This window comes from Crocodylus siamensis, chromosome 6 (genome assembly GCF_052110815.1).
Source record: "Crocodylus siamensis isolate JL-2025a chromosome 6, ASM5211081v1, whole genome shotgun sequence".
Lineage (NCBI taxonomy): Eukaryota > Metazoa > Chordata > Crocodylia > Crocodylidae > Crocodylus > Crocodylus siamensis.
In genome coordinates, this window is record NC_143400.1 from 45668716 (window position 1) to 45693625 (window position 24910).

At 49.9% G+C, this 24910-nt stretch overlaps 2 protein-coding genes across 2 annotated transcripts; both read left to right on the forward strand.

Moving 5' to 3' along the window:
* The first annotated feature begins 11978 nt into the window (after nt 1-11978).
* LOC149862566 (olfactory receptor 4E1-like) lies at nt 11979-13011 on the forward strand. Its single transcript, XM_090051677.1, has one exon. It carries the CDS (start codon nt 11979-11981, stop codon nt 12921-12923), a length of 945 nt encoding a protein of 314 aa, XP_089907803.1. The 3' UTR covers nt 12924-13011.
* Nucleotides 13012-22373: 9362 nt separating this feature from the next.
* On the forward strand, nt 22374-23309 carry LOC149862567 (olfactory receptor 4E1-like). Its single transcript, XM_090051968.1, has one exon. The coding sequence runs from the start codon at nt 22374-22376 to the stop codon at nt 23307-23309; it is 936 nt and encodes a 311-aa protein (XP_089908094.1).
* The last annotated feature ends 1601 nt before the right edge of the window (nt 23310-24910 follow it).

A 24910-nucleotide genomic window follows, 5' to 3' on the forward strand; every position in this document is an offset into this window, starting at 1 on the left:
GTGCTGGCTCATGTGATTTCCTACCCAGGCAGTAATACCTGCCTTTGCCCCCCCCCCCACACACACACACTTATTCCTTCCCATACCAATGCCCTTATACACCATAAGCACTTAATATCCTTCATATGGCGTTATGCACTGTACACTACAAGGGCTTGCACACCATGGAGCTGTACTGCTTTCGCTGTACTGGTGCAGATCATAGAATCACAGACAATGTAGGTTGGAAGGCACATTAGGAGGTCACAACTAGTCCAGCCCCTTGGTCCAAGCAGGTCCATCTCCAAACAGAATCCCAGCCAAGGCTTTGTCTAGCCTGATCTTAAAAACTGCCAAGGGTCGAGTTTAGACAACCTCTCTAGGTAAACTATTCCAGTGTTTCACCACCCTCTTGGGGAGTATGTTTTGCTTACTGTCTAACCTCTACTTCCCTTGCTGCAACTTGAGCCCATTGCTCCTTGTTCTGTCATCTGCCATCACTGAGAATAGTCCAGCTCCATCCTCTATGGAAATTTCCCCTCCATCTCTTTTTCTGCAGGCTGAATAACCCTAGTCCCCTCAGTCCCTCCCAAGAAGCCACATACCCCAGCTCCCTAACCATTTCCATTGCCCTCTCTTGGACTCTCTACGACTTCTCCAGGTTCAAGCAGTGTCGTGTTCATGGGGTAGATGAGGCCATATGAAGCTAATGTGCTCCCAGAGATGCACTGCCTGAGCATCTGACAATCTGTAATAGATATTTCCTCCCAGCCTCTGGGGCTGGGGAAGATGGGAGTGAGGAGGCTGAGGGCTGGGTTCACAAAGGCATTGGGGCCCCTAAGAAAGCAGGTCGCCATGGGGGAGGAGAGCCAGGGTAGCAGTCCATGGCTGCAGTGATCCAGGAGGAGTGGGGTGATCCCACAAGCAATTCCAGGTTGGGCCTCCCCATTCCAAAGCAGTGGTTCCCAACAAGGGTGCCCGAACACCAGAGGTGCTTTGACCTTCTTTCAGGGCTGCAACACAAGAGCAGCACTGTTAGGTTCACAACCAGGACTCACAAAACGAACTCAGAGTGTCAAAAACATCCTGCCCTGCTGTGCTCTCTCTGTTCCTTGCCACAAGAGAATTGCTGTAGTCATTTTCTGGAGTAAAAAACCAAGTGGAAGCTCAGAGCTGGCATTTTCCAAGGGGTCCTGGAACCTGTTGCAGTTGAGAAATGCTTCTCTAGAGAGAGCAGCCAATTACTGGGGATAAGGTTGGTGTCAGGCAGAGCTGGGACTGGATGACCGCCCTCGGGAGGAGCTGCAGTGCCCCTGGAGATGGTGAAGAGTGGCCGTGTGGGACAGGAGCCAGGACAGCAACCAACGGCATGTACCATGGGTGCATGTGGCAGCAGGAAGTCAGGCTGGGGGGTTTTGTGCAGCTGTTCCCTCTGCCCCCCTCACTGTGTCCCTCACAGCACAATAGTAGATACCAGCATCCTGCAGCCTGGCACCATCCCGGGAGAGGTTGCTGGAGCGGGAGGCTGGGTACACTGCCATGGTGAGTTCCCCCGCGGGTGAGGCCCCATCGTACCTGCTCCCCAAGAGGATCAGGGTCCCCTGGCCCAGTGTGGGCTGCTGGTACCAGTACATTGTCTGATGTGGGGTGAAGCTGTGGTTGCAGGGGATGTGGAGCCGTCCTCCTTCCAACGCCATGAGCTGGGGTGGTTGGGACACCTGGGCCAGGGCCCATCTTGCTGCCCCTGCAGGGGGGAAAGGAAGACAATGAGGTAGGGAAAACCGTCCCCTTGGATCAGGGCAGCGCAGCTGGGGAATGCTACTCACCGCAGAGGAGGAGGAGGAGGCTGCAGAGACCCTGCATGGCAGAGCCAGGGCTTGGCTTTCAGTCTTTGTCAGGTGGAGCCAAGCTGTGCCACCTCTTTAGCTGTCCCAGAGGCACTGGGCTTCCCGCCCTCTTGCTGTCCCTGTAGTGAGCTCCTTCTCTGTCTGTCTGTCACCTGCCAGTGAGCTCCTCTTCACCACCATTCAGACTTCCTGTCAATCTCCACAAGCCCCCTGCACCCTTCGTTGAGGGATTTGGTCTCTTAGACAGCCCTGGGCTGCAGGTGCATGACGTAGTCGCGGGTGAGGCGGGCCCCCTTCCTCCTGAATACCAGGGCTGCAGACAGGATGAGGAGGGGCCAGGGGGTGCTCTGAGCTGGGACAGACACCCCCATGCCTGGCTGTGCTACCTTGTTCACGTGCCGCGGGTCAGGAAGGTGTTTCCCCCAGGGCAGCTGGCAGGGACTGGGGAGGCTCCTGACCCTCCTCTGTGCTCTAGGGCAGGGCTCTGCTGCTGGGTGCTCTGGGCATCGTGCCCCTCATCCAAGGCCTGCTGACCCAGGGGCTGAGGTTGAGGCCTCCTGTACCTCTGGGCAAAGACTGAGGTATGTGCTCCTGGTCTCTGTGTGTTTCTGGCTTTGACTCTTGACTCCTGATTTCAGTCCTGACTCTGGCTTTGATTCCTGTTTCAGGCTGAACCCTTGGCTTGTCTTGGCTCTTGCCTGGTTCTGTGTTTCTATGATTCCCTGATAGCCTAGCTCCAGCTATCACTCCAGACTGCAGCTCTGATGTTGTATCCCTGGATACCCCTGTGCTCCTTGGGAGCTCAGCCTGAATTTCACCTGTGCTTCAGGTGACTACGGTCCACATCCCAGCCCTTACCACTGGGACACTTCACCCACTGGCTTCACAACCCAAGCAGCTGCCCTAAGACCTTTGGGATCCCCCTATTCTCTACTGGGGGAAGTTCTGGTGGACATACCTACAGGCCCAGGAAGGCATCCACTGTGCATCCCTGAAACACCAATGTGCACCCATCCTCCCCCGCAATCACCTTCCCTCTTTGCAATGGGCATTTGTTTCTCCTTATGGAGATGACAAAAAAAGAGCCAAGGGCGCTTTAAGAGGGTGGAGTCAAGATGGGAGGCCCCGCCCCACAAGGCTATAAGAGGGAGAGAGCAAGGCCAAGGCTAGAGGGCTCTGGGCAATGGAAAGGAAAGGGGCTGCTGTGGGCAGGGCTGGAAGGGGAGCATGGAGGAGACTGTGAGCTGGCCTGGGGCAGGGCCAGGGCTGGGAGGAGCCCAGCAGACCCTGAGCAGGCTGAGGGGCAGTCCAGGGCTGGGAGCCCTAATGGTGTCACCATGAGGCAGGGGGTGTTGCAAAGGGGCCTTTTCCAGCTCTAGCTGCTGGATGTCCCTCATGCCAAGCAATGAGGCCCTCTCCTAAACACACAAGCAAGACACCACTGAGGGGAAGCTGCAAAAGAGGCTGGGACCACTTGGGAACCCCAAAAGAGGTATCGTTGGCTGCTCACTGCTGGATACCTGCAGGTTCTGGTGTCCCTTCCCCCACCAGATTGTCCTTTGTACTACTGGGCACCTTGATCCCAGAATGGTGCCCCTGTCTCCCAGCTGCAAAACTGAGATCCTAGCACTGACCTGCCTGTCGGGGACACTGTGCATATAAATAGGTTCAAGGGTGTTTAACCCTGGTGGGTTATGTAAACTAGACCCCATACATGTACCCATGGTCATTGCCCCTTGTTATGCTGTAGAACAAGTTCTCACCCTATGTGCTAGGCTGGACTTTGGCACACATTTAGTTCTAGTCTGTCTGTGCTGGCTCATGTATGATTTCTTACCCAGACATTTATAACCCACATCCTCCACTTCTTTGTCTATGTGTTCCCATATCTATACCAGTTTAAGCACCCTTAAACAGCCTAAGCACTTAATATCCCTCATACAGCATTAATGCAAAAATGTAGAACTCGTGGTTCCAAGATGATACCTTTTATTAGACCAACTGAGAAGTTGCAAAAAAATTATCCTTTTCTGCAAGCTTTTGGGCTCACATACCCTTCATCAGGCTCTGGTAAAATTAAAGATGATTAATTTTTATGTAGGAAAAATGCCCCCATATGTAGGAAATAAATATGTAGGAATATACAGCATTATGCACTGCACACCATTGCTTTCATTATACTGGTACAGTTCGGACAATGTGAGTTGGAAGGGACCTCAGGAGGTCACTTCTGATCTGATCAAAGCAGGCCCATCCCCAGCTAGATGATCCCAGCCAAGGCTTTGTTTAGCCAGGTCTTAAAAACATCCAAGGATGGAAATTCCACCACCGCTCTGGGTAGCCTGTTTCAGTGTTTCCCATCCCCCTAGAAAGAGAGTTTTTCCTGATATTCAACCCAAACTTCCCTTGCTGCAACTTAAGACCGTGGCTCCTTGTTCTGTCATCTGCCACCACTGAGAACAGTCCAGCTCCATCCTCTTTGGAATGACTCTTCAGGTAGTTGAAGGCTGCTATTAAATCCCTTCTCAATCTTCTCTTCTGCAGACTAAATAAACCCAGTTCCCTCAGCCTGTCCTCAGAAGCCATGTGCCCCAGCCCCCTAACCACTTTCCTTGCCCTCCACTGGCCTGTCTCCAGTTTGTTCAAGCAGTGCCACATCCATGGGGTAGATGAGGCCTCGTGGAGCTAATGGGCTCCGATAGCTGCGCTGCCTGAGCACCTGACTGTCTATAATAGATACTTCCTCACAGCCTGTGGGACTGGGAAATGTGGGAGCATGGAGGCTGAGGGCTGAGTTCACGAATGCTTTCTGGCTCCTAACAACACAGGTCAGTGCCGAGAGAGACACACTGATGCTTTTGTGAGTTCTAGGTGCCCAATGACCACTTACTTCCATTGGGATCTGGGACCATGACTGGGTGCTTGGGAACAGAGCTGGGAGTGGGCTGGAATTTCTAAAGCATCTCTGTACCCTGAACTTTTCGCTTTCACTTGCATCGAGGTGTCTCCATGCTCCCAGCTCCCCACACAGCAGCTGTCTTCCCCCTCAGGTGCCTTTAATAATCTGAAACTGAAAAACCTGCTGGAAATCCGGGGGAGAGCAAGGACCTGTATCCCTGTCACCCAGATCCTACACCAGACCCTGGGTCATGGGGCCTCCTTTCACAGAGCTTGGGGCATCACATCCCATGAATGTGGTGGGGCAGGAGGTAGAAGACTCTTACCCAAGCTGAGGGTCTGCCTCAATGACTCGGTGCTATGCAGAGTCCTTTCAGAGGAGTCTGAGGGATGTAGGTGCCTGATCCAGTTGGGGATACTGGGGTGAAGTGCCTAATTTCAGCTACCCCTCTCTGGTGTGGAAGGCTGCCATTCCCCAGAGCTAGTCCAGGAGCTGGGCAGGGGTGAGCCTGGCTGTGGCTGGTCCTCGCCTGCCACCTAGTGGCCAGTCATTCGCCTTTCCATCTCGCTGTGCTGAGCCGCTTTCCTTCAGGACTCACTTGTGTTCTTTCATTTCTGCTCCTTCGTGGCTTTGGGTGGAGGTGGCATCTGGAAGCACCTGGCATAGGAGAAGACCCTAATGTAAGGCTCTGTGCAACTGCTCCCTGCTTGCTTTTCTTTACAGGGAAGGAACCCCTCTGGCTCTGACTCTGTCTCTAGCCCAGGGACTGCCCTGGAAATGTGGGACAGATAACATGAGAAACTGGTGCTAGAGATACCAGGCCTGGCATAAGGCAACACCCCAATCTTGGCCTGACTGGCAAGTGAACTCAGGCACCCTCTCTACCCTCCCACCCAGCCACACATCTGTCTGTCTTTCTGGGCCCAGGCTGGCCCCATGACCACAGCACCCAGGCACACAGCCAGGGTGTGATAGTGGCATGATGCTACCTACCATAGCCTTCTGACTAGTCACAGGCTTGTATTTTCCTTGCACTCAGAGAAAAGACATTGTATGTTATATAGAACATACATTATATGTGCTGTATTTAAACATATACTCATAGAAATTGATACCAATTGTGCGTGTCCTAAATTTAAATCCTTCCCATAAGCCAACTGCTGCCTGCTGCAGAAGACTTGGCTGCCTCCAGCCTAGCCATTTGGGATGGACTGCGGTCGCTGGGGATGCAGCTGCTTTCCCATGTAATGGCTCTTCAGTAGCTTTACTAACATGTCTGGTCTCAGACCATTGCTTAGTGCCTCCCTGGGTTGGGCATTCACTTTTCCACAGCAAAGCTCTTATCTCCAAGCCAGGGGGGCAGGAGGGGGAGTGTAATGGAGACATTCCTAACAGACAAACACAGATGTATGTACATGCACACACATGTTCTTTCTCTCTCTTAGCAGGGCCCACTCTCTCCAATAATTGGCTGCAGGAACTCTTGTTTGTCTCTGTGTGTACAGTCGCACAGAGTTGGGCTTGTATTCTTCAGTTAGGGGCAGCTGTCACACACATGAACCTTGCCAAGTAGCTTAGACTGAGCTCCCCCATCCCTTCACATGTAGTCTGAGCAGAGAGATGAGGCACTGAGGTTAGCAGGGAGCCTGGATTTCTCTCCTATCCCTAAAAGGAGACCTCTTAGGCAAAAATGAGACCCTTTAGTAAGAGGGAACAGACTGGTCTGGGGCCCTGGGTGCCTACCTCTCAGGCCATCTACCCATTCATTGCCATATGCAGCTATCTTTCTGTCTAGCTAATCTTCCATTCATCCATTCATGAATACATCTACCCCCTGCATAGCATCCATCTCTCTGTCTTGCTCATCCACTTGTCCCCAAGGAGTGAGACTCCAGGCAGAACCCAGGGGCAGGGTCGTGTTCAGGAAGATAGGGACAGGCATGTGCTCTCTCGAGCTGGCCAGCTTTCCCCTTGCTTCAGAAGACAGCCTGCCTCCCCATCTGGCCATGTGGGTACAGGGCAGACACTGTGTGCGTGGGTGGGTGGAGAAATGTGTCTGAAAGAACTGGGGTGCCTTTAACAATGCCCTCTGCGCTTGTGCCTCAAACCCCCAGCTCCCCACAGCCTGGGACAAGCTGTTGCCATGACAGGCTGTGCTGACGCCAACACAGGAGGTTTTATATTTGGAGAGGAACAAAAGAATTCTGCAGGCGTGAGCTGGCAAGCAATGTACCGGGTGCTCCTCACACCGTCACCCCCTGGTAAGTCAGTCTCTATTCCTGAGCAGGGTGGGATGCTGGGCTGGAGATCCAGGGTAGTTTTACAGTCATTAAGGACTTGTCCCAGTGACCTCAGTGCCCAGGTGGTGGTGGCTGTACTCTGGTCGTGTGCTGCCATCTTCCCACATATGCTAGTTCTCCCTCTTCTGTACGCAGGATGCTTTGCACAGCTTGGCAACTGGGAGGACCATTCACAGGGGATACAGGGTAGTTTGTACCCACTTCCTGCCCCTTCAGGCTACTTGAACTGTATCAAGATACCTCAAGCAATTTCCCATTTCTGGAAGTGGAATGACACCAGTGTAGAACTGGGGGAACATCCCTGTGAATCCTTGTTTATTTCTGAGATCAGAACTATATAAAAAGGAGGACAAAACCTCACCAGGTGTGATGCTTGTTAAGCTACAGTGCTTTGTGCATCTGGCCCCGTCAGGGTTAGGGACTTACAGGGGAGAGATTTTAAAGAAAGCTTGTTCTGAGTGTCATGGCTGTCTCTAGAAAAAAAAGCAAACAAACCCAGTAAATGCTTTGGCCCAGACACTCAGAGGATGGAAATCAGCTCAGCTTTGTTGCCCTTAAGAGGGCTACACTGACCTGCACTAACAGGACACTTGGCCCAGAGACCTCAAATGGACTGGAACTTCTTTAAATGGAGAGGAAATGAGTAGAAGGGGGAATAACAGAGAAGGGGGTTAATTATAAATTAAGAAATGATGCATAGCTATATGTGGTCTAAGCCACTTCCATGAACTCTTGGCTTAGTGAAATCCCATTCCGTGAGTCCCTCTCCATGCGAGTTGATATAAGAAATGTGTTATTTGTAGAGGCTTGTGTTCTCATTCCATGAGTAATGATTTCCCTGTCAGGGTCATCCAAAACCCAACTTCCTACCATAGAAATATGGCAAAGGAAAATTGACAACCAGTGTTAATTAGCATTACTACTGACTGTCCTGAATGGGATGTAGCTCTGCCACTGTATATAAATGATGAGGGTCTGTGAGGTGTTTTGTAGTCTCTCCATAAAGAGTTATTGGGATCACTTACAGCCAGACCGAGAGAGGTACTTGGGGGTATAATTCATATTACTGTGTGCAGTTTCAGGCTCCATAGTTTTAAAAGGACATGGAGAAGTTAGAGAGGGTCCAGAGGCAGGTGACAAAAATGATACAGGGCTTGGAAGGCAAATCATGTGAGGAGAGATTGAAGGAGCTAGGCATGTTCAGCTTCCAAGAAAGGTACTTAAGAGGGGACATGATAGCAGTTTTCAAGTATCTGAAGCGTTGCCATAAAGAAGAGGAAGAACACCTCTTCTCTCTTGTTGCAGAGAGTAAGACATGGAGCAATGGTCTGAAGTTTCAGGAAAGTAGGTTTAGGTTGGATTTCAAGAAGAACTTTTTCCCTGTTACAGCAGTGATGTGCTGGAATAGATACCTAGGGAACTTGTGAAATCTCCCTCATTGGGGGTGTTCAAGAAGAGGTTGGTCAAACACTGGGTCAGGGATGGTCTAGGAATAGCTACACCTATTGTCTACTATGAATATTCCCCAGGCTTCTGGGATTTTCTGCTTGCTACTTGGGGCCAGGAAGGATTTTTTTTTTCCTCTTCTGCATCTATATGTGTTGGGGCAGGGGGGACTTTACCTGCTTTAGAATCACAGTATCATTAGAAAATTGGGTGTTGTTGGAAACTAAGGCTGGGAATTGAGACCAAGGTATGTGAGGCTCCTGCTGGGACTAAACCCAGAGGTTCCTGGTTAGAGAATTTCAATATAGCAGGTCCACAATTGTAAACTTTTCTGAGAAAAAAAATTATGTAGACTAAGAACATTAGATAACACTATCTTAGCAGCTTTCAGGGGTGAGTCTGTGGTTAGTGAGAGCCTCAGGAGTTAATAGTCACAAAATATAGTAAAATCATAATCATAAGGAAAGTAAATTTCCCCAATTCACATTATATATCAATTTCTAATGGAAGGGCATTGAAAGGCATCATGTCTAGTACAGAGGGAGAGGAGAATACCTAGAGTGGATTGTGGTCTGATCTGTGCTTTGCTGATAAAGTTAAACACCAAGTAGTTAAGGTTTGCCACTAGCATAGCTTCCTAACAGTCACTTATCCCTTTTTACTAGGGAGAAAATAGCTCTCAGAAATTACTAAGAATCAGGCTTAAAAGCAGAGTTTGCAAGATATTTGGTCTGGGTTAACTAGGGATATATTTCATGTTAGTCCCATTAGTAGAAATTTTGGGCCAGATGCGCAATTATTCTGAGAGACTCATAGTTTCATAGTATCATAGTTGGTTGGGTCGGAAGGGACCTGAGCAGGTCATCAAGTCTGAGCCCCTGCCATGGCAGGAAAGAGTACTGGGGTGGCAGGAGTGGGTTGTCAGCAGTGCTGACATGCCTGGCTCCCTGGTCCATATAAAGGAGTTAGGGTCCAGATATGTACAACTATTTTATTCCGTAAAGATACAAGTAGGCATCTAAACAAAATTTTCAGCAATGCCTCGGTGCCTGACTCCTGCATACAGCAGTAGGCTTTCAAGGCCAGATTTTCAAAGGTATTTAGGAGCCAGTCTCTCTCAGAATTCAGTAGGAGTTTGATGCCTAAATACCTGTAAAATCATGTACTTTACTACACTCTGCTCCTTCTCCCCCTTCTATTTGCATAGGTGTCTCCACACCTTTGACAACCTAACTGTAAAGTGCCCCTTCCTATTTCAGCACCATGGACAGATGTCTCATCTACCCCATCCTGGAGCTGCCAATGGGGGCTGCGCACCAGCCCAAAGGGTGGCAGGGGGCCTTCAAAACCACAGGTGATTTGGATGTAGGGAGGCATCCTTTGATATTCACAAAGGCACCCTCACTGGTTGGTTGCTGAAATCCCACAGTCTTTCTATGTGCCAAAGTGCCCTGTGTGCTTTAAAAGTCTCTCCCAAGGTAATCAAACCATGTTGTCATGGGATCAAATGCAAGAAGGATGGATGGATCAGTGTAGAGGTACTGTGGAGGGAAGAAGCAGTAGATGTGGAAGCAGATAGCTCATAGATAGGAACTGCACCTTTTATTCTTTGAGGAAACAGTCCCTTGAGTGTTGTAAAGAAGGAAGCATCAAGCTTTTCAGAAGGATGGTCCATTGGCTGAGACCTCAGCCATGGACTCAGGACTCCTTGGTTCCATGCCTTGTTCTTCCACGGAATTTCTGTGTGTCACTTCCACTCTCTGTGCCTCATTTTCCTTCATGCCCTTTGCCTATTGTACCTCTATTCAAATGGCCTGATGGCATGCTGCAAAAAGGCATAGGCAATAGAGAGGTGTCATACAGCAGGGACTGGGTGACCTTGAGGGCTGAAGGAATAGACAGGGATGAGATGCAATATAGAGTGTGAGGTCACACAACATGCTTCCCTGAAACAACATGGAATGGGACCCAGTAACCCATCCCAAGGAGCTGGCAGAAAGGATCTCAAATCCCTTGGCAATAATATTTTCCAAGTTATGAGAGACAGGAGAGGTTCTGGAGGGCTGAAAAGGGGCTGACATAGTGCCTTCCTTTGAAAATTGGAAAAAGGAGAACCCCAGGGAATCACAGACCAGTCAGCCTGAATTCAGCACCGTGGGAAGTTACTGGGATAGTTTATAAAGAAATCAGTTTCACAGAATCACAGAAAATGAGGGTCAGAAGGGACCTCAGGAGGTCACATCTAGTCCAATTCCCTGCTCAAAGCAGGACCATCTATATTTTCCTCTGGAAAGGGGAAGGCATATCATGAACAGTCAGCAGTAATTTATTAGGAATAAATCATGCCAAACAAATTTGATGTCCTTCTTTAACAAAGTAGCTAGCTGGGTAGATGACGGGAGTGCAGTGAGTATAGTATTTCTGGACTTCACTAAGGCATTTGATAGTGTGTCATGCAGCCTTCTTGTAAGTAAAGTGTATGTGCACAGGCTAGAAGAAAGCACTGTTTTAATTATTCCACAGGGCTAACAAAGGGCAAGTAAGAATGGATCAATGTCAGAGTCGCAGGAGGTTTCCAGTGGGGTTCCACAGGGGTCCATCCTGTGTCTGGTGCTGTTTCACATGTTTGTCAATAATTTGGGTGCCAGAATAGAGAGCCTCTGTAAGTTTTTAGAGGACACAAATCTGGAAAGGATTGTAAACTGGAGTAGAATTCAGAAGGATCGTGATAGACTGGAGACCTGGGCTAGAGAGAACAGGATGAAGTTCAGTGCAATTAAATGGAAGGTGCTACACCTAGGTGAAAATAACTGAATTCACAAGTACAGAATGGGAGGTAACTCCCTCGGTGATTCACTGCTCAGAAGTGTCTGGGGATTCTGATGTGCCACACTCAGCCAATGGTATGACACAGTTAGAAAAAAAACAAATCTCACTTTGGCCGGTGTCAACAAGAGTATTAGATGTAAGACGTGGGAGGTGATTGTGCCACTCCACTTGGTGCTGATTAGACCTCACACAGACTACTGCATGCAGTTCTGGGTTCCACAGTTTAAGAAGGATCTGGAGAAAGCGGGGAGGATTGAGATAGACAACAAAAAATGATGAAGGGGCATGGAGAGAGGTTGAAAGATCTGGGTATGTTTAGTTTGGAGAAAAAGTAATTAACGGGAAAGATGACAGCAGACTTCAGATATCTGAAAGGCTGCCATGAAAATGAGGGATAACATGGGGTCCTGGAGTCCCCTTCCAGTTCGGTGTCCAAGGGTCCTGCATCCCTAGCAGCAGAGAAATGACACATTCACTGCTCCCTGCACAGTGGAAAACAATAAGGAAACTGTCCTGATGGAGCTAGGTCCTATAGACCCTTGTCTGCTCTTGTGCATACAGGTGAGGGCTGGCTCCTTGTGTACACTGCTGTTCTTCTGGGTTCTAGGGGCCCTGAACCCACCTCGGGGGACTCTGGCTGAGTTCCCCAGCAATGTCCTTTCTCCTCCAGGGACAAGAATGGACAAGGCGGTGACCCTGAACCAAACAATGGTGAGGGAATTCATCCTGGTAGGGCTGTCCTCCAACCCCACAGTGCAGACAGTCCTTTTCTTGGTCTTCCTGCCTCTCTATCTACTGACCCTGGCTGGGAATATCCTTGTTTTAATAACCATTGTCCATGACCGGCAACTCCACACGCCCATGTATTTCTTCCTCAGCAACCTCTCCTTCATCGACATCTGCCATGCCTCTGTCACAGTGCCCAAGATGCTGGTTGACTTCCTCTCTGCAAAGAAGACCATCTCCTTTGGGGGCTGTGTGGCCCAGATGTTCTTCCTCCACCTCTTCACCTGCACGGAGATCTTCCTCCTCACCGTCATGGCCTACGACCGCTACGTGGCCATCTGCCGCCCACTGCAGTACCTCACTATTATGAGCCGCCGTCTCTGCCTGCAGCTGACTGGCATGCTATGGCTGGGTGGGACAGTGCACTCCTTAGCCCTCACAAGCATGACAATCAAGCTGCCTTACTGCGGGCCCCGGGAGGTGGACAACTTCTTCTGTGACGTGCCACCCGTGATCAAGCTGGCCTGCACAGACACCTATGTTATCGAGGTGCTCATTGTCTCCAACTCAGGACTCATCTCTGTGGTCTGCTTTGTGGTGCTAGTGGTCTCCTATGGGGTCATCCTGACCTCACTGCGGAGCTGCCTCTCCATGGGGAAGCGCAAGGCTCTGTCCACCTGTGCAGCCCACCTAACGGTTGTCACACTCTTCCTGGGTCACTGCATCTTCATCTACTCCCGCCCCTCCACCAGCCTGGCCGAGGACAAGGTTGTGTCAGTCTTCTTCACAGCCATCACCCCACTGCTCAACCCCATCATCTACACCCTGCGCAATGAAGACATGAAGAGGGCTCTCAACAAGCTGATGGGGAGTAAAGTGGATGCAGGGGAGAAGTAGGGGCTGGAACACGGACCCGACAGCTTCCTGCCAGCTACTTCCATTGACTGTGCCCATCATGCCCATAACTGTTCTTCCCATTCTCTCCTTGCACCAGCCATGGCAGCTCCACTATCTTTGTCCTTGGCTCTCTGCTCCCTGAGGTGCCAGGCACTTGGGGTCTGAGCCAGCTCTGCCAGAGCCAGACTCCATCCCCTGTTTGCCACCAAGAGCATTTCCCATCCAAATACAGGGCTTCAACAGAAATGATTTTGCTAAGAATTGGGAAAAAGTCCTTTGATCTTATTTCTAGTTTTTGGCAGGTGAATTTTGAGTGAACTGAAAGTTTCCATGTTGTGTCGAATTTCAACAAATGAGAATTGGATTTTCAGTTATGTATAGGGATCTTATTTTTCTTTCAGTTTTTTTTTTTCTTAGGTGAGATCTAGACAAGTGGGAGAAAGCTGGGAAATCCGCAATACCATTTCATGTTTGTTTTTTCTTTCTTCCTTTTTTTTTTTTTGATGGAAAATTCCTAAGTGATGTTTTCATTCCAATTTTGTTTCATTCTGAAAAACTGAAAAAATATATTTTCAGGTTTTAGATTTTTGGCAGGTGACAGCTCTCTCTTTATTTCCCATTTCTACTTTCTTCCTGTGTTGTTCTATTGTAAAAAGGAGGAGGCATCTGAAGGAAAACCCAAGAATCCAAAAATTGAAAACTTCAGTGTGTTCATTTTTTAAAACCAATATGCAAATAAACGAGCAATTAAAATGGAAAGCTGCTTTCTTCTTGTTGTTGTTCTTGTTTTAAGGTTTTTCCAGTGAGGAATCAAAATCTCGCAAAAAAAAGTTTTCAGCAACAATATATTTATAGAGGGGTGGGGGGATCAGTGTTCTGACCAGCTCTGCACCATGCCTGAGGTTGTCCTCAGGGAGCTCAGGGTGCAAATACCTGTGCACTAGCAAGCGTTAGTTAATACACATTCAATCTAGTACCCCCGGGCACTTTTACACATGCTCTCGGGATTTGGGATGGGCAACGCTTCCATTAAAGTGGCTCTTGGGGCACCTAGGCATCTCACATACCAGCGTACCTGTGCTTCAAAGTGGTAGCAGGGGCACTTGAACTAAAGCTCATTTGATGACCTTTTAGTTCAAGTGCCCCCACTGGCATTTTAAAGCACGGGAATGCTGATACATGAGATGCAGGAGGCTGCTCAGTGAATCAAGTCTGCTCCAACACACTGTGATTATAGCCCATCAGAGCAGCCTCCGCACTCATGTGCAGGCACCCTCCATTGTGAAGTACTAGGAGAATGCACATTAGTTTGTCTTAATATACATTAACTTAAGAGCGTGATTTTTAAGTGACGCTTAATGCACATTAGTCTATTTTAAGGCTCATGAATTAAATAGCACAGTTTTTTCAGTGACGCTTTAATGCAACATAAAATAGGCTAGTGCTCATTAAAGTACACATGTAGATGCACCCTCAGAGCCCAGCTTCCATTGGAATTAACTGAGAATCAGAGACAGGCTGATTTGTATCCAATCTCACTACTCTCGTAACCTGCCTCAGAAGCATCCTTGATAAGCCCGGAGCTGGCCGCTCTTAGGGGCTGAATTCTGGCCCTTGGATCTGAGCCAGTCTGGTAGTTCTTATGGTCCCAGGCGCTGAGGCCATTTACCCAAATCCTACCTCACCTCTACAGTTGGGCCCTCCTCTCCACTGCAAGTCCCAGTCCATTACAGCTGAGATTTTCAAAGCTCCTGGAAAGACTCAAGAGTCCAGCTTCCATTGGAGCCTCTGAGAATCTAATAAAACCTCTTCTCACAAAGGTTTCCCAGTTTCAGCTATCTTCAGCACACACTGAGGCCTAGATTCTGCCTGAAATCACTGGGACTTGGCACCAAGCTCACTTAGGCCCTTCTAGGAGCCAACCAACTCCTTTAGGAACCTACAGACCTTTTTAAAAGAATCTGCACCATGCTGCCTGACGCCTGCTGCTGATTGCAGTTCTTTTTTTGATGAAGTGTTTTTGTTGAAATACATGGGCTTCTATCCCAAATGGAATTTTTTTTAAGTCGATTTAAAAAAATACTTTAAGAAATGCCTGATTTTTAAATTGCTGGAGAATTCCCACTTCTTATCCAGTTCTCTCCCTTCTTTTCCAAAGGCTGGAAAAAGGAAAAAGCCTTAAAAGGCGGGGGAATAATATGCATTTTTAAAATATAATATGCATTATTTCTCACCTGCTTGCTTTTCCTCCAGTTTGACCAGAAGGAGAAAGGGAGCAGTAAGACAATGCAAGTATTCCCTTTCTTCCCACCACTGGTGTTCCTTCATCTTTTTTTGCCACTGAATGCAACAATGTGAGAGCTGCCTGAGGAAGTAGTGTGTCTGCAGTCTCTCATGTTATCCATTCTATAACTCTCAACTGTGGGAAAGCAATCAAGCGGCTAAGGGGAAAATGACTGAATGAGCAAATAACAAACTACTGTCCTGAACCAGGCTCATTTTTACCATGCTTTGCCACAAACAGGGAAAGGACCAATTAAAATTTCAAAATTTGTCCCCCAAATGTAGCAGACATTTCCATCCCCTTCACTTCCAGTTGCAATGGATTGTTTTTGTACTTTGAGATCCAAAGAATAGGAGCAACTTCAGCCATTTTCTTCCTTCGTTTTTCAATTAGCATCTTCCTTGAGCTGTTCAGCAATCTTGGACACTGTGTTTCTATCTTATACAAAGCCAATAAAGAGGTAGCATGATTTAAATATGTGCTTTTGCCTGTTGTAGTCACTAGGTAGATATTGCACAAAAACAAGGAGCTGTAAAAACACAAGGCCTTGGTGGTCACATGCATTGTTATTCTTGTGTTGCTGCTGAAGTTATGTTTGGCTCCCATCCAGACTCTCTGGGTGGGTGCCTGGGGCAGTGGGTCTGTATCAGGCTGGGGCTTTTGCTAGAGGAATATTGAATAGCTGCAGAAAATAAGTTCCCAGCACAGCAAAATGAGTCCCCCCCTGCCCCTAGTAACTCTATTGTCTCTCTGCTCAAACCAAGCCAATGCCAGCAACCCCATGGTCTGAATTCTGCATTCAGTCACCCGGGGGTCAGTCTGCCAGACAGTTAATGTACAGCACAATGAAAAGGGCAAGCTCTGCATGTGGGGCAAACTGGCAGATTCCCATGGTCTGTGTCCTCAGCTGGCATAAAAAAGTGTTGACCTATTGATTTACACCAACTGGAGACCTAGCCCCTGGGCACAGCTCCCAGCAGCACCTGCTTATTGCTTGCATGGTTCATCCCTTGATCAGAAACTCTGAACTTCTTAACAACTCCCAGTGTGGCTCCACTTTTGCAAAGTGACGCCCCGGCCCCAGCTCCCCAGAGCTCACAGCTTCCCCACAGCCTGGTGTCCAGCCCAAAATGACACTGCATCACAGTGGCTCAGTAACAAGGCAGAAATTTATGTGTTTGGGGATAAGTGCACTGGAACCACTCTGGCTCTCCAGAGTGAGATGTTTCTGGAGACTCCTGCAGGAGAGATCCACTTAGAAACATTTATTGTATGAAGCTGGGAGGTTATCTTCTCAGACTAGCAGCACAGAGGCTTAGCCCAAGAGCTGCCAGGGAAGATTAGGAGACAGCCAAGTTCATATTCATATATCAGAGACTTCAGGAAAGCTAATCGAGAGAACTTTCCTAAGATAAATTCCTGCAAAGACCTGGAGCAAAGATGTAATCTGCTCAAGGGTGATTCTGAGATCACGGACGACCTGCCTGCCCCAGAAGGACAGCTGCCTCATCTTCCACCTGGTGATGGTCATCAAAGTTAAAGCAAGGGGCACAGAGAGAGAAGGTGCCTGCCTCTATTGGACCAAGCAGTCCTTCATTCCTTTTACTGGAGCAAAGCATCAGAAGGGAGTCCCATATTCATTGGAAGCTACCACAAAGGTAAAAGGCTTTTTTCATGCAATTTTTGCATGTTTAAAATTGTGTGTGTGTTTGTATACACACATATATATGTATTATCAAATATGTATCTGTCTGGGATTTTGCTTGTTTGAAGGGGGAAAGGGGCTTTGTTTGTTTGCTATTGCTTCTTTTTTTTTCCTACCCTAACATCAGACCATTTGGGACTTTGCTGTCCTGTTTTCATTAAGCACCTTTTGGAGTTTGCAGCCTCTGCCTCCTATCAAGCCTCAGCTGGCAGCCTCCAACTGTGCCTGTGTCTTTACAGGGTGTCTGTTCTCTCCCTCGTGGAGCTACCCTGCTCTGCAGTTGGAAGTATGAGTACAGATTCAAATGCCCAGGGTAGCGTTGGTTTAACTAATGTGCTTGGGTGGCTGTAAAGCCACAGCAGAGTGGGCTTCAGGTGAGCTCCAGCAGATGCCAGAGAAAGAGCCCTCAGCAAGTTCAGGTGTGCCCACTCTGACCCGGGCACCCAGCCACTTCCTCTGTGAGCTGTGCCACTCATGTCTGTGGCACTGCTTCTGGCATGAGTGGTAGGGCTGGCCAAAAGCTTTCACACCTTAGGTTTTTGTTCGAGTCAAAAAGAACTATTTTGGCCAAACTGTTCAATGTTCAATTGAAAAAAGAGTGTGAAATGAAACATCCGCCAGAATGCAGGAGGAAGGAGCTATGCAGCTGGGCCCCATCTCCCACTCATGCTGGCACCTGCCCCCAGTAACCCCAGGTGCCAACTTATCCAGGTGTGTCACACAGTAGGATATGTAGTTCCAGCACCTCACTGCTCTGGGGGCCAGAAACCCACATCTGACTCGCATCCTAAATGTGTCCATCCCAGCTAAGGCCCTGACCCATGGCACTGGGGGTTTCACTGCCTGGAAATGGGTGGGCTGACCCCTACAAAGAAGCTGGCCCCTTCTCTGCCAGGCTGGGATGACTAGGTAAAGCCAGACCATGCTACTCCAAATCACTGTATAAAATAAAACCCCTGCAGCTTCATGCTGCCATATACAGAGTCACAAAACCGGGAGTGATGGGTCATGTTTGTTAAGAGGCTCCCTCCTAGAAAGCTAGGAGTCCAGAAGCTGGACAGATCCAGACCAGAACCTGTATCCAGGCTGGAGGTATTCCCATGTCCTGGGCTTGGGGCAGAGACTGCCCTGTGAAACTAATTGATCACCCTGGTCCCTGCTACTCTAGAGGCCTTGGGAAAGACTTCACATTGAAAAAGGTCATGTATCTTTCCCTTTATCCAAATAGTTCATAGAAATTGTTGGAGTGCCGGGCTGGCAGCAGCTGCAGGAGGGCAGACGGTCTATATCCCCGCTCAGAGGCTGAAGCCACACAACTGTCCCATCCCTGACAGGTAATTCTCTCAGCCATTCTTAAAAACTTCCAGTGGTGGGGATTCCTCAGCCTCCCTCAGTAGCATAGATCAGCATTTAAGTGTCCTCTTAGAAAGGTTTTTCTAATGTTTGGCTGCTTATCCATCAAAGAAAAAGTGCGTGTTCTGTTTGGGCATGGGTATGATTGCCATCATAGTTTCATTGTTTCTAGGCTCAGAAGGGACCTGAGCAGATCATCGAGTCCGACCCCCTGCCATGGTAGGAAAGAGTACTGGGGTCAAATGACCCCAGCAAGGTGAATGTCTAGCCTTGTCTTAAACACCCCCAGGGTAGGAGCCTGCACCACTTCTCTTTGAAGTTGGTTCCAGATCCTAGCCGCCCTGACAGTGAAGTAGTGCCTCCTGATATCTAGCCTAAATCTACCCTCTGCCAGCTTGTGACGATTATTCCTGGTCATTCCTGGCAGTGCACAGGAGAACAGGGATTCCCCCAGTGCCTGCTGGTCACCTCTGACTAGTTTGTGAATGACCACTAGATCCCCCCTCAGCCTTCTCTGGTGGAGGGTGAACAGGTTCAGGTCCCGTAGCCTCTCCTCGTAGGGTCTGCCTTGCTGCCCCCTGATCATGCAAGTGGCCCTCCTCTGGACCCTCTCCATGTTGTCCACATCCCTCCTGAAGTGCGGTGCCCAGAACTGGATGCAATACTCCAGTTGCGGCCTGACCAGTGCTACATACAGGAGGAGGATCACCTCCCTGGACCTGCTCGAGATGCATCTGTGGATGTATGACAAGGTACGGTTGGCCTTCCTAACTGCATCCCCACACTGCTGGCCCATGTTCATCTTGGCATCAATGATGACTCCAAGATCCTTTTCTGCCTCTCCACTGCCAAGAAGGGAGTTCCCCAACCTGTAGGTATGCTGCTGGTTCTTCCTCCCCAGGTGCATCACTTTGTACTTGTCTGTGTTGAATCCCATCCTGTTCTCATCCACCCACCCCTGTAATCTGTCTAGGTCTGATTGTAGCCCACTCCTTCCTTCCAGCATGCCCACATCCCCACACATCTTAGTGTCATCAGCATATTTGACCAGGGTGCTATTCACCCCCTCGTCCAAGTCACTGATGAAGATGTTGAACAGTGCAGGCCTGAGGACCAAACCCTGAGGATCCCTACTGCCACATCTCTCCAGGTCAAAAATGACCCATCCACCACTGCTCTCTGGGTGCAGCCCTCCAGCCAGTTGGCAACCCAACTGACTGTGTGGGCATCGACATCACAGTCCCCCAGTTTCTTAATGAGAACGAGGTGAGAGACAGTGTCGAAGGCCTTCCTAAAGTCCAGGAAGATTATGTCCACTGCTACACCTGCATCTAAGGATTTGGTGACCTGGTTGTAAAAGGCCACCAGGTTAGTCTGACAGGACCTGCCGCTAATGAACCTGTGTTGGTTGCCCCTAAGCATAATCTCCCCTGCTGGTCCCTTGTGGACATGCGCCAGGATAATATTTTCTCAAAAACTTACCCAGGATCGAGGTAAGACTAACTGGCCTGTAGTTCCCCCGGTCCTCCTTCCTCCCCTTTTTGAAGATGCGAACCACAATGGCCCTCTTCCAGTCCTCTGGCACCACACCAGAGCACCACGAGTGCTCGTAAAGCTGTACCAGGGGTCCTGCAATGACCTCAGCCAATTCCCTCAGCACTCTGGGGTGGAGTTCATCTGGACCAACTGACTTGAATACATCCAGTCCCTCCAGAAGTTCCCTGACTAGTTCCTCCCTGACCCTTGGCCTAGGTGTGCCTCCCCTGGGGCCTGAGGGGAGCCCAGTGGGGGGGTGACTGTTCCAGTCCCTGCTTAGGAAAATGGAGGCAAAGAAATTGTTAAATACATTGGCTTTGTCGTCTGGTGTGATGACCAAATTTCCTAGCGTGTCCTGCAGGGGCCCCACATTACCCGGAACCTTCTTTCTACCCCCTGTGTATTTAAAAAAGAACTTCTTGTTGTCCTTGATCCAAGAAGCTAGCCCAGTCCCATCTCCACCTTGGCCTTCCTGACTGCCCCCCTGCATCCCCGAGCAACTGCAGTATAGTCCTCCCTGGTGATGGCCCCTCCCTGCCATTGGGTGTGTGCCTCCCTTTTAGCTAGAGACATTCCCAGATGCTTTTGGTGAGCCATGGAGGCTTTTGCCCCCTCCTGCCCCCTTTGATCCATGTTGGGATTACCTCCCTTTGGGCTTGGAGGATCGTCTCCTTGAGGAGCGACCACTCTCCTTGGACACCTGGCTCCCCTTCCCTCCGGGACCTCAGTGCTTCCCCAACTATTCTCCTTAGCTCATTGAAGTCCGCCCTCCTGAAATCTAGGGCTGCTGCCTTGCTGCAGGCCTTTGCCACCTTGCGCTAGATGGTGAATTCCAGCAGGCGATGATCGCTGTCGCCCAGGTGATCGAGCACCCGCAGCCCCCTCACCAGGTCATCACCCGTGGCCAGCACCAGGTCCAACAAGGCGTCTCCCCTGGTGGGGCCGTGCACCTCCTGGGTTAGATGGAGGTCCTGCATTTGGGCTAGGAACTTACATGAGCGGTCAGACCTGGCTGACTGCTCTTCCCAGCAGATGTCTGGAAAGTTCAGGTCACCCATGATGACCACGTCCTTTGACCTAATTACCTCCATGAGCTGACTTAAGAATTTCTGGTCTAGCTCCTCCCCTTGTTTGGGAGGTCTGTAGTAGACCCCCACCATTAGGTCTTTTTCCCCTCAACTGCCTTGTATTCTAATCTAGAGCACTTCAGTGTGCCCCTCCTCTGACCCTGTGCTACCTGGTGAGGATGTGTATTCCTCCTTAATGTAGAGCGCCACACCCCAACCTTTCCTCCCTGTCCTGTCCCTCCTGTACAGCCTATAGCCCTTGATATTCACCGCCCAGTCATGCGTTGGGTCCCACCACATTTCACTGATCCCCACTATGTCCCCACTATGTCCAGGTTGGTATCAACTGGCATATCTGAGCATCTTATAGACCTGCAAGAAGTAACATGACTAACAGCTGTCACCAGTTAATTCCTCTTTCTATGGTCCACTGAAAGCAGCAGAGAATGAGGAAAAAAGCAGAGGGAGAGGGGAAAGAGGTTGCGGGGGAAATAAAATAAAGTCAGAAAATTGCAAAACAAACAAAAACCCCAAGTATTTTTGTGAGCCACAGATGATAGCTTATTGGACCAGCTGGGAGGGACATAGAGAAGTTTTCAAGTACTAAGTACTCTTTTTCAGATACCTGAAAGCTCATCTGTTACTCCCAACTCTACAGTTTGTCCAATAACAGATTTCACCCATGGGAATCCTTGCACATCTCTCACATTTCCTAGACCATCCCAGCTACATCATGACAGATCTTTTGGCCAAATTGCTATTGTTGTGGGGGGGAAAAAACTGCAAATCCCAGCCCATCACCGCTGAGATTTTCAAAGCTGCTGGGAAGACCCAAGAGTGTAGTTCCCATTAAAACTATTGGCTTTGGAGCCTCTTTGGCTGCTTTGAGAATCTCAGGAAACCTCTTCCCATAAAGGTTTCTCGGCTTCAGCTATCTCCATTTTTCATAGGACAAACCTTGTAAAGGGAAATGCGTAGACAACACTCAGTGGTTCTGCTGTTCTGCGATATTAAAGATTTCCTGGGAGTATGCTTACCAAGTGGCAGCTGGGAGCTGGCTCTAGCTCAGCCAGCAGCAGCTTTTGCTCTGCAGATCCAGAGGCCAGTCCCTGACATGCTTGTCAGGATGGTGGCCACCTCATAAGCCTCTTCACATCCCTGCCGAGCCAGTGCTGGTCTGGGCTGAGAGGAAACTCAAAAACCAGGGATACATGCCCTCACACACACATTTGTCAGGGCTCTCCCATTGGTGCGCTCTTGTCCTCCCTCTTCTTGCTCATGCTTTGCCTGCCTGGATAGGAAGGAGCTTCCTGTGTCACCCCATCTTGCTTGCTCTCCCAGGGCACTGGCAAGCATTCTGCCTGGTGTTTTAGCGGTGTGGCAGTCCTCCCTGAAGCATTGGCCAGGGCACTGAAGGGGCACTTCCTGCTGCTCCACACCTCAAGTAACCACCTGCTTCTCTCTCTACATCCCTCCTCCCAGGAGCAGGAAGGCCAAGGCAGGACATGGCACTGCTAAACCAGACCCAGGTTCACGAGTTCATCCTGGCCGGCCTCACTGCCAGCCATGCCATGGAACTGGCTCTCTTCACTTTCTTCATCATCATCTACGCATTGATCCTGCTGGGAAACACCCTCATCATCTTCACCATTGCCTGCAACCAGCGGCTGCACACGCCCATGTACTTCTTCCTCAGCAACCTCTCCTTTATCGATGTCTGCCACTCCTCCGCGGTCATGCCCAAGATGCTGGCTGACTTCCTGGCAAAGCAGAAGACCATCTCCTTTGGGGAGTGTATCACCCAAATGTTCTTCCTCCACCTCTTTGCCTGCACTGAGATCTTCCTTCTCACCATCATGGCCTATGACCGCTATGCTGCCATCTGCCACCCCCTTCACTATAGCACCCTCATGAGTTGCCGTGTCTGCCTGCAACTGGCCACTGGCATGTGGCTGGGTGGTCTGGTCCACTCTGTGGCCCTGACTGCCTTGACCCTCAATCTGCCCTACTGCGGCCCCAATGCCATCGACAACTTTTTCTGCGATGTGCCCCTGGTCATCAAACTGGCCTGTGCTGACACCTACGTCTTTGAAGTGCTCATCGTCTCCAACTCAGGGCTGATCTCTGTGGTCTGTTTTGTGGTGCTGGTGGTCTCCTATGTGGTCATCCTAGTCTCACTGAGGAGCCACCTCTCCGTGGGGCGGCACAAGGCACTGTCCACTTGTGCAGCCCACCTGACAGTCGTCATACTCTTCCTGGGCCACTGTATCTTCATCTACCTCCGCCCTGCAAAGAGCCTAGCAGCTGACAAGGTGGTGTCCATATTCTTCACAGCCGTCACCCCTATGCTGAACCCAATCATCTATACCCTGCGCAATGAGGACATGCGGAATGCCCTCAGCAAACTGAGAGGCTGGCAGGTCAATGCCATGGACAAATGAGACTGGGCCAGGGTGGGATGTAAAGGTCCCATCTGACCTGTGTCCCCTGCTCCCCTGTGCCCATGCCTCTAAACAGCTCATTGTCTTCAGGTCTTGTCTTCATACAATGTTTGCTCAAGGTATAGTTTGGGCTGATCCCTGCCCTCGCTCCCAAAAGAGCTCCTGTCACATGGAGCTTCCCACTGTAACCGCCCAACCCAGCCCAGTTGAGATGTTGGGCTATGGTTTGAATGCTGCAGACAGGCCCAGGGGGGTCATGCCCTGGATACCTGGTTCTGCTACCAGTCCACGCAGCCTGGAGGTTGTTTTGCCCTTTGGGCCTGAGCGCTTAGCCCAAATACGGGGCCCACGGGATTGCTCCTGTTAGGAAAGGGGATGGGTTACACAGAATAGATGTCATCCTTATCATTGGCATTGGGGTGGGGATGGGGAATACATGCTTCTGTTTCCCCAAACACAGTGGAAATGACCACAGCAGCTTCTCCCAGTATGACCCTCCAGTGAGCTCCTTGCCCAAGAAGCTCTGTCTCACTGCTTGCTCCCATGGATGAGCATGTAACTCCCCTCCCCTGGCTTCCTGAACCCAGCACCTACAGCCTGCACCCTGGTACCTGCCTGTGCAGGCAGCAGGGGCACAGCGGTTCAAGAGAGTACCCTGTCCTCTGCCTCTTCGTGATAACCCAGCACGATGCTGCAGGAAGACTGGGGCATTCAGCTGTGCTGAATGATAACCCAGGGCTGTGCTACAGGGTCAGAGGGTGCGGGAGACCTGCAGTTCCCTCCAGCTGCCTCACACAGGCGTCCTTCTTGAGATCCATAATAGCACAATGTGCCTAGCCACCACAGCTCATGACCACTGGCAGCAGTGAGGCTTCACCAGGGAGGGGCATTCTCCAACCAAGCTGTTTCATCCCATCAGAAGCTGCTATTTCAACCTAGTTGGTGGGTTTTCATCCTGGCTGCTGTGGGAACATTTGGGTTTTTTACAGTGATTTGGTTTCAAATGTACGGGGGGTTGGGGAGTGTAGGTGTAGTCATCCCAGAATTAAAGAGTGGAGATTTTGATTTCAAGCTTGCTGTGGATCCTAGATGGTTTATATATTGTAAACTCAGAGGGTATGGAGAATTATTCTGAAGCCTCAGCAGGGCAAGCTGGGATTGGCTTGCACGGCACTTGAGTTTGGAGGGCAAATCCAGGCTTTTTCTGGGTTCTGGCTGGGAATGAAAATCCCTTTTCTGAGTGCACAACCTTCCTGGGAACAGGGATGCTGGGCTCCTGGTCCCTCACCAGCTTTAGTAACCCCAGGCTGCATCGGGTGTCCCACTGGGGAGGTTTCCATGTTGCTGCCCCCTCTGGGTTCTTGCCTCTTCATCAACAGCAGCTGTGCTAGCCAGGGTTAAGATGAGGGCAGCGGTCAAGCTAAGCAGTGCTCCTGACCCAAGGTGGAGCTGCCATGATTCACGCCAGCCAGGGATCAGACCCGCCTGTCTTCTCTGAAGCTCTGCTAGCCCATGCCCCTTCTTCCAGCTCAGTGCTACTGCAATGCCTCCAGTGCATGCACACCTGTAAGCTCTTAATCATTGCCCTTGGGCCCTGTTAG

What these genes read in the sequence shown, in the direction of transcription:
- LOC149862566 (XM_090051677.1), top strand. Translation starts at nt 11,979, where the DNA reads ATGGACAAGGCGGTGACCCTGAACCAAACAATGGTGAGGGAATTCATC.
- LOC149862567 (XM_090051968.1), top strand. Translation starts at nt 22,374, where the DNA reads ATGGCACTGCTAAACCAGACCCAGGTTCACGAGTTCATCCTGGCCGGC.